This window comes from Cynara cardunculus (assembly GCF_001531365.2).
Source record: "Cynara cardunculus var. scolymus isolate 2C chromosome LG 16, CcrdV1, whole genome shotgun sequence".
Classification (NCBI taxonomy): domain Eukaryota; kingdom Viridiplantae; phylum Streptophyta; class Magnoliopsida; order Asterales; family Asteraceae; genus Cynara; species Cynara cardunculus.
The window spans coordinates 12,224,074-12,233,876 of record NC_037543.1 but is presented as its reverse complement, the minus strand read 5'-3'; the positions used below and the strand labels follow the sequence as shown (position 1 = coordinate 12,233,876).

The 9,803-nt window shown below is 35.4% G+C and overlaps 1 protein-coding gene across 3 annotated transcripts; it reads left to right on the top strand.

Annotated features, from left to right (window-relative positions):
- The first annotated feature begins 338 nt into the window (after positions 1–338).
- Positions 339–9,516, top strand: LOC112529515 (uncharacterized GPI-anchored protein At1g61900-like). 3 transcript variants are annotated; one of them, XM_025140835.1, is made up of 9 exons: positions 339–615; positions 815–917; positions 1,979–2,105; positions 3,897–4,718; positions 5,193–5,438; positions 5,546–5,560; positions 7,363–7,500; positions 7,881–7,925; positions 9,112–9,516. In XM_025140835.1, exons 3-9 carry the CDS (start codon positions 2,072–2,074, stop codon positions 9,180–9,182), a joined length of 1,371 nt encoding a protein of 456 aa, XP_024996603.1. In that variant the 5' UTR covers positions 339–615; positions 815–917; positions 1,979–2,071; the 3' UTR covers positions 9,183–9,516. The 3 variants fall into 3 exon arrangements, with proteins under 3 accessions (XP_024996603.1, XP_024996602.1, XP_024996604.1); XM_025140834.1 differs by lacking the exon at positions 815–917; XM_025140836.1 differs by having other exon boundaries at positions 339–917; positions 5,549–5,560.
- The last annotated feature ends 287 nt before the right edge of the window (positions 9,517–9,803 follow it).

The window sequence follows — 9,803 nt, the reverse complement described above, 5'->3', positions numbered from 1 at the left end:
ACAAAATTGTAATTAAATATCTTGAATGTCTACTCACTGTTTTGTTCAATTTTCAATGAATTCATGTTTGACTTTTTGTTACGGGAATGTGAATAAGCATTTTTCCTATTTAAGATTTTATTTTTGAAATTTCCTTTTTATGTATACTTAAATATTAGGTCTCGTATATAATTATCATAGCACAACGCATTATAATGTGTCGTAACTCACAAGTGAACTCGTTACAATGCTTATGATATGTTAATGATGAACCTAAGCCTTGAGGCGCCATTATTTAAAACCATGGTTATTATATCAATCTCCATCGGAAATGCTCTTAGTCCAACCCTCCCGAAAAACCTTACCGCCGGCAAAGTGGAGGCTAACCCTTCTGCCCCACCCATCGTTAAACTCCGCCCGTATTGTACTTCACACCAAAACACAAAAAACACCTACTTGATCCTCGACTACTTCTTCTTCTCTGCAAGAAAACATCGAAATAAAGCCCTAAAAATGGTGGCTGCAAATCCTGAACAGCTGTAAATAAATGAGAAAGGAGGATCTTGGTCGTCACACTTGTACTTTACAACTTCAGGGGAATCTCTTCAGATCACTCCCTCCAATCAAAACATTTAGGTAAGTGTTTATCTTTGCTGGTGTTTTTTATTATGTTTGTATGCTTCGATGCTTTTGGGGCTTTACTTTGTGTTGGCAGCATCTTCATTGATACTTCATAGGTTAATTGGAATGTTCATTTAAACTTTTTATTTACCTTTTATTTTTGCTTTTGAGTGTTTCAAACTGATTGTCATGGAAAAACTGCTATGTTTGTCAGTTGCTGTAATTGGGGTTACAAGATGGAGTTGACAACCAAAGAGCTCTGAACAATTTGTAAAAAAAGATTTGGAGTTTGTTTAATCCAAGTAACTTGCTTGAAGGTTGTTTCTGCTTGTTTATTGTTTAAAAGTAGATCGGTTATTTTCTCTTTTGGATGCCATAAAGTATTTTAATTCGTGCAAGACAGTTGATTCTTATGGAATCTTAATTCTCATACCATAATCATGCTGAATGATAGATTGCAAAAATGCTTTGGACGCAAATACTTTGTGGCTGTTTAGATAAACCAACATGATTTGTATCAATTGATTCTTAAATTATGAGTTATGTTACCCTTGTGAGGAAGAACCCTTCATAATGCTGCCACTTTGCCTTAGTTCGAAAGTAGACCACAAATTGACTGTTAGAGGATCCGAACCAATTTGATCACTCTGGTGACTGCTCCTATTAATGGAATATGGAAAATGTGACATGTTATGGTCCAAAAGTTGTAGCCTAAGGTGTGGGTTTTAATACATATTTTAGTGTTTGGGTAGTTCTTATTCTTTATTGTGAAATACTTCTCTTTGCTGTTTTAATGATCATTTTTTTCAAGGTTGTTCCTGAATCCCATTGATCTTGGTATATGTAATGTCCTAAACGTTCTGAAAACACTTGGGGCCTGTTTGGATTGACGGAATGTTTTTGAGGGATATGGATTTCACGGGAGGATTTGGAATGGGAAAATTTGGAATCTTTGGTGTGTTTGGTTTGTAGGATTTGGAATGGAATTAAATTTCACTTTTTATATATAATTTGTATAAAAAATAATTAAATTACCTTTTCATTAATTGATTATTATAAAACAAGTATCTTTTGACATATCTAAACATTATTACAAACAAATGATATGAAATCCCATTGAATACCAACTATCCACATGGGATTTCTAAATCCAATGTTTGTGGGATTTCAAAGCCAAGCATTCCTCCAAACCAAACATAGGATTGGAATGAAATTGAATTCCAGATCCCCACAAATCACACAAACCAAATGGGACCTTAGAAATGTCTAGTTATTTCAGCTACAGAATGCGCCAAAGCTAATCTCACTCTTTTAAAAATTAGGAACACAGTGTGGTAATGTCTCATTGAAGTTGAAGTTTCTTTTGAATTCTTTGCAGGCATAATTGTGCATCACTGAACTGGTTTTGGGGTCCCTGTTGGCATTCCTAGACATTTCTGCAGTATTCATGTTGTTGGAGGGATAGTAAGCTATGGATTCTGCAAAGACTGCCAATAATCTCAAGGGTGTGTTATAAATACGCGAATTTTATCACTCAAATTTTCTACTTGATGCTAGTTCCAATTGAGCTATTTGCATATCCATGCAACCTTGTCATAAACATTCTCTCTCCCTTCGTAATAAAGAATTAAAGAAAGATGATCTCACAACAATTAATTTATTTTCTTAATTTATTAGTAAGGAAAATTTCACCGTGAATCGAGTGTATATCTTACATTGTTCTAGTGCATGGCAATTCATTTTATTTTTATGTCTATTTGAGCATATACAAGAGATAGAATACCAGGGCCGTGCTGGAGGGTGTTACCAAGATGATATATGGAACAGGGGCCCTGACATTTTTTGGGGCATAATTATACATGTTTTAGCTTTTATCCAGTTCTATATGTTTTAACTTTTAGCTGAATTATAATGTTTTAGGCTTTTTACTCTTTTTAGCTGATTTGGCTCGATAAATTTGAAGAATGTTAGAAGAATGATTCTATTTAACTGAATTTCATATGCTACTTTATCATTTTAAAACACATTGTTGTGTTAGTTTGTTAGATTTTTAATATAATATATGATACAAACATTTATATATTTTTTTATTTATTACTCCTTCAATTGATCTCTAGTCGTACATGTGTAATACATTTTAGTTTGTGAGATTTATCAAGAATAAACTGTTTCTTCAATCCTTTCTTTGTAATTGGTTGATAAAAAAATTGTTCTGATTGAGTTGTTATGCTATCTTTTCTGGAATCATCTTTATGAAAGTTCCAAATTTTTGGTCAAAACTCGTTTCGAGTCCGCCCCAGCAGTTACATGGTACTCCTGTTGCTTGAACCTTCCTCATATGGTCGCTTGTTTAGTCGTAGTGTAAATATAAAGAGGAAATGATGCAAGAATGAAGGGAAAAGAAAGACTAGTATAAACATAAAAGGTAACAGGAAACTTGAATTTACAATTACCCGCAAAAGTATAGAAAAATGTGTGTGCCCCGTGATTGTCCGTGTAGGTGTAAAGGAACATTTGTTCTTTTGCATGCCTAAGTACTATTGATATTCACATTCTTAAAGCATAAAGGAGCTCAAACAAGGGCATCATATTATGCAGGGTTAATGATGTATTACCCTTATTTTCACCATTCACAATACGAATAATATTTTACTCCCTTGAGCTGCAAAGTTTCTTCTTAGACATTGGGTCAAAGATTAAAAACTTATAGACTTCAATTTCAGCAAGCCGAAGATTTCTGGAACCTTTCCTTTGCCCTCTCGTTAATTTAGCCGGATTGTTTAGGAGAGTAACCTTTTGATGAATTTAAGAACGCTTCTGCCTAACAGAAGATTTCCTCCTCCTAACACAAGAATGCCTCAAAATCTGTGTCATGCATTTAAAAAAATCTGTCAGAAGGTTATTCTCCTAAATAACCTAATTTAGTCAAAGTCAATGGAGCTTTTTGAGTGCCTTTACCCATTTATCATGAAAGATGATTTTGGAAATGAGGGTAAGATCTTTTATATGGAAAAGAGAAAAAATGGGGAATATTTTTAATATGACGGATCACTATTTTCCCAACGCATTGTTTTTCTTGCAATGATCATATAGCTAATCAAAGGAGTTTTGGTGAGGTTTAGTTTCTTGGAATCTGGCTCTATAAATTTTACTTCTGAGAGCTTCAACATTGTATCTGTCTCTGTATACATGTGTGAAAGCATACATACACAATGCAATTCACGTGCTCTGATGAATCTTTTAATTTATTTAGTAACTATTTTTTTATTTTTTTATTTATCCTTCTCTGATTGCAGGCTCTTTGTTCATCCAGATCATTCTATTCACTATCTTTCTATTCAGTTTATCCAAAGTGATAGCACAGAAGGTGGCTCCCACATCTCAACTAGCTAGTACACCTAGTTTTGGAATATTTGATCCCATAGAGATATCACCTTCAGTTTTACCACATAATCCCTTTGTTGGTGAGCCTTGGCCACCAATGTATCCTTCCCTCCCCAAAACATACGAGCCACTCTTGACTGGAAGGTGCCCTTTTAATTTCTCTTCCATTTCAAGTATCATGGACAAGACCGCATCAGACTGTTCTCAACTTGTAGCGCCATTTGTAGGAAATGTTATATGTTGCCCACAATTTGGCAGTTCACTACACATATTTCAGGGATATTACGGTACAAATTCTGATAGTTTAGTTCTACAAAACACCACAGCAGATGATTGTTTCTTAGATATGGTGGAAATCTTGGCGAGTAAAGGTGCTAACAGCTCAATACCAGCTATCTGCTCTGTAAAATCATCAAATCTCACCGGTGGTTCTTGTCCTGTGAAAGACGTCAACACCTTTGAAAAAACAATAAACACAAGCAAATTATTGGAGGTTTGTAGTGTCGTTGATCCTCTCAAGGAATGCTGCAGATCAGTTTGTCAACCTGCAATTGTGGAGGCTGCTTTTCATCTCTACTCGTCAGAGTTAATAGTTGACAAGAATACAGGATCGAGTAATATTGATGCACTAAATGACTGTAAAGGGGTTGTATATTCATGGATTTCAAGGAAACTTACATCAGAAGCTGCTAATTCTGCTTTTCGAAGATTGGCTTCCTGTAAAGTTAATAAAGGTACCAGTTCCATATTCCACACTGTGATCTTAAACTTTTTGTGTTGAAGAGTTAATGCCTTGTTTGTTTGTCTGTTTGAATGTTGTTTCTTGCTTCTAACACGTTTTTCAAAATTTAGCACTGCCCTTGTTTTCAACTCTTTTTTTCCAATGTTCTTTTTCTATGTTTCCACTATTTTTTGAGCAAGTTTCTCTTCTTTTTTGCACAAGGTGGGGGTCTTCACAGAAACAGCCACTCTACACTTTAGGGAAAGGCTAGAGTTCAGGTCTGCATGCATCCTACCCCCCCTAGACCCCACCTCTGGGTGGGATATCCTGGCCTCGTTTGCTTTGGTTTAGTTGATGCCTTGTTGGTCGAAGAATCACATTTTCTGAATTATACAGATATATCTTAAACATCTTTAATTTGGATAATGGTTGATTGACTTCATAATTGGAACATGTCATTATTTGATTAGATACTTTGCACCTGTAGTCTGCCCTTTGGAACTTGAGCAGCCAGCTGAGGTGATAAAAGCTTGCCATAATGTGTCTGCTTCAAGCCCATCATGTTGTACCTCATTACATTCCTACATTGCGGGGATGCAAAAGAAGAGCTTGATTACAAATAGACAAGCAATAATCTGTGCGTCGGTTTTTGCAACCATGCTACAGAAAGGTGGAGTACGTACAGACATATATGAGCTTTGCAAAGTTGACTTGAAAGATTTTAGCCTCCAAGGTAAATAACTTGCTGTTAGTCTGTTACTTGCCATTTAGTGCTTATCTGTTCTCAAGAACTCATCTAACCTATTATTCTTTCTGTATGTGGTTATGATCCCTGGACAGCAGACGGACAAGAAGGTTATATTTCTTGCCTTTTTCTTTTATTACAATTTGTTTTTCCCCTTTTTAAGTATTTACATTCGTTTTTGTTGGGTGGTCAACTTGCTTTCACTTTAGGCTTACAACCACCTACTCATGTTTTCTTGTACGTGCTTATATTTGTATGTTATTGCTTGCTCGTAACTAGCTTTCAAAATTTATCTCGTCTGCATCTCTTTTTCGTACACTTTTAACTCAATCTTCATGAAAGCAGCCATTCTACTCCGAGGTAGAGGCCAGATTTGTGTACATCTTACCCTTCCCTAACCCCACCTTCAGTAGGGATATACTTAGCTGGTTTGGTTTGGTTTGGTTTGGTTTGGTTTGGTTTGGTTTTGGGCATACACATGTATTTCACGTATCATTTCTATTTTATTGTCTTAGAAGTTGGATTTGTTAGGGTCCTATTTTAAGGTGTTTTTTATGGATGTGGACTATCGTAACTATGATCAAGTGGAATTATATTATCCGAAATGTGTAGTTTCTTTCTAATTTGTACCTACGAACATGCACATCCTCCGTTCTATGAAAATTGAACTAGTTTGACTAACATGTTTGGCCATTTGTCAAATATCTAAAAAGGGTAAAATGCATCAAAATGCGATGAAGTTTGGTTTAATTCCTATTTAGTGTAACGTAGTATTTTTTTTTGTTAATCGATGTAATAAAGTTTCAAATTTCATATTTCGTACCTATTTTGACCGATAACTTGTTGACCTTGTAACATTTGATGACATGGATGCTCGTGTTATGAAATGTTTACGGCCTAGTGGACGATAAACTTGATATTCGCATCATCAAATGCTACAAGATCAGCGGTTCCCCATCAAAATGGATAAAAATGGGAATGATGAAAGTTTGTTACATCAAGTAGAAAACTTTGTTACATTGATTGAGAAAAAAAAACTTACTTGTTACACCTAAATAGGAACTAAGGAGCTGTTTACCGAACGTTCACCGGGTAAGCGCTTACAAAATCACGTACCTTACCAGGTGAGTCTAGCGTTGATCAAGAATCTTACCTGGTAAATAAAGGTGGTGACTCTTACCTGATTAGCTTGGTAAACTGCCACTAAGCCAAACTTCGTTGCATTTCCCCCTATCTAAATACTCATTAAGTGAACACAAAATAGGAGATCTTATTGACCCACATAACAACATCAAATTATTTCTAATGAAGACAATGGGCCCAAGGAAACTTTGACATGGAATCTTCCTCAAAGAGGAAATATTTCTATATCCATTATAAATCCTGGAAAAAAAACAAGTGTTGTAATTATCATGGGAGAAAGAAGCATCTTTTTCAAACTGAACCAGAAGAAATTTGTTCTGTTATTATATTTATCGCTTGGTCCAGCACAAACCATATATATATATGAGCAAGTAATTGATATGCCTTTGTTGTACTTTCTTCTATTTGTATGTTTTTCTTTACTCTTATCCAGCTTTTCAACTTTTTGTCATATCTGACTCTCTCTGACATACTTTTCACAAGGCGGGTCTTCATTAAAAACAACTATCTCTACTATTTTGGGTTGAGGTCAGGTTTGCATACATTTTTACCATCTCTAGACCTTACTTCCAGGTGAGATATATTGGATTTGTTTGGTTTGGTTTGATTAATATATATACACACATATATATATATATATGGCTCCATTTTCTTCTGGTGGATCTATTGCATTTTCTTTTGAGTACTGAAACCCTTCATATTCAGAATATGTTATTTGCATCAATGGTTTGTATAACAATTATTGATCTCATCTATGATACAATTGCAGCGTGTCTTCTCAGAAGCTGGCCTACAGATGTTGTGTATGATAATTCATCCGGAGTAAGCTTTACATGCGACTTAAGTGACAATATTGCTGCTCCATGGCCTTCATCCTCGATGGCATCATTTTCTCTTTGTGCTCCGGGTAACTTCACCAAATCAACTATACATTTTTTTCAGTATGAAGCATGGTTATATTCGAGAAGAAAGTAAAAACAAAGAAACAAGAATATCCTGAGCTAAAGAATTTAACCGGAGCAATTTATAACTTTCTATAATCCAAGTACAGCTCATTATGACATAATTGCTCTAGTTTTGGTAATTATAGCCAAGAGAAAAACCAATTCTATATGCTCATAGATATCAACATCTGACCCTTATTTTTACATTTTCAATTCTATGGTTTGAACCAAACGGGGTTCAAATAGTAGTACCCAAACTTTTCCTTTTCTTTTACATGATAATGTCATGATATGGATTCGTTACTGATTATGTCCTGCTGATGTTTGTTAACAACTTTGTTAGAGATGTCATTACCTGCACTACCAACTTCGGAGTCGGGATATGCTGGTACGTATTGTTGCCTACTGCTAATGTTATGGTTTAAACTTGTATGGTTTAATGTGGCCGATAGGTTCGAAATATTTCCAATGTACTCCTTGTACCAGTACAATAATGTTGGACAGTAAAGCATTCCCATATTAGTGAGTACTCTTCAATCAAACCATAGGTTCCTTGTGGACTAAAACCAGAAATAACCTTGTGACATATTTTTATTTTCATAAAAATGCATGACACCTCCTAACAGAAGAATGTCCTCCCTTGTTAATGAATGCCTTAAAACCTGTCGGAAGATAATGCTATTAAAAAAATCTTTCAAAAGGTTATTCTTTTAAATGGGTTGGGTTTTGCTGAGAATGGAAGTTATGGTGAGAAGGGTAAGAAGGGATCTCCACTATTGGATCAATCCTAATTGAAGATCAACAGTAATGAGATGCACAAAATCAATTCCCGTATCAAGCGCAATTCATGGGATGGGGTTGATATTAAAAGTGATCAAAGGTCCAAATCCCTTCTTACGCTTCTCATCATCTCTTATTGTCACACGATCCTTCATCCTTCTAAATAACCCACTAAAACCATTAGCATCGGTGTAGATGTCTTACTCTAAAAATCAACAATAATCTACAACTACAACCTTGAGAGGTTAGTTCAACTTGCAATAAGGCTTAGGTTTTGGAGCTCCTCAGAGATCACTGGTTCGAGAGTCCCTGCAAGACCACTAGGAATTCTTTTTGACTGTTTTCCAAGGCCTTGTGAATTAGTCGAGGCATGTACAAGCTGGCCCAGACACCCACGGTCGTCAAAAAAGAGAATTCTATAACTACTTTCCATAACAAAATAAAAGCCTTTTAAGAGAAATTGTTGGATCTCAGATTTCTCAATTGAATAATATAGAACAGATTTAATGAAAATAGTGGAAGCAAACTATATCATACTGATTGAACACAATAATCATATGAAGAGAGGATGCTTTGGCTCTGAATGGGTTGTGCTCATAAGCAAAGGTTGCTTCGCCTTTGTACTCTGACTTGGTTGATCAAAGGCCGAACGTTTGTTATTTCTTTAGGAAGAATTTCCTTGTAGTACTTTTACAATCAACCAAATTGGGGCTCTCAACACAAACTACCTAATATATTGGTGATGAATTTGATGACCAAAATGGAGTTTGACCTTGAGTATGCTTATGGTGCAGGCTGCAATGGGGGTCTTTTGGATCTGCTTGTGATGGTTGTCGTGATCTCTACACTTTTGAATGGATTCTAGTATTTGTGGGAATCACAGATTTGGCAGAGTACATGTAGATTTTGAGCATGTAAGGCATCGGAAACTTTGAATGGTTCATTTTGATGATGATCGCTCATCCAATGGAGGGACATATGGATCACGGTCCGAGGGCTGTATACATCTTCGGTTCCATGAGACTTGCATCAATGGAGTAAATCCTAGCTACAAGCTTTGGTATAGAAAAAGAACACGCAGCTTCAGTTTTGTTGTGGGTGGGTTCATGTGTTTCTTAGAATTTATTTCAGTACAACCTTTCTTTTCTGTACAAAACTATGTAATTTTGCTTATTTTTTTATAATCTTTTCAAATAAAAGTGACATTAATTTGTCGAGATTGCACATGTTCACAATTCATGAGATATTTATTATTAATTAACGTATTACTGACAAGTAAAAGTTAGGTCTTAAAGCACTTCCCAATAAGTCATTAGATTAATGATGTTATTGGCTGTTATTTTCGGGATATCATACAATTAGTCAAGAAACATGCAAGCTAACCTGAACACCCAACAGTCACCTTCAATTCCATTACGATCTAGATATATGTCAAAACTGATAAGTAGTAAGGTTGGGTCGGATTGAGTTGACTATTCATCAACTA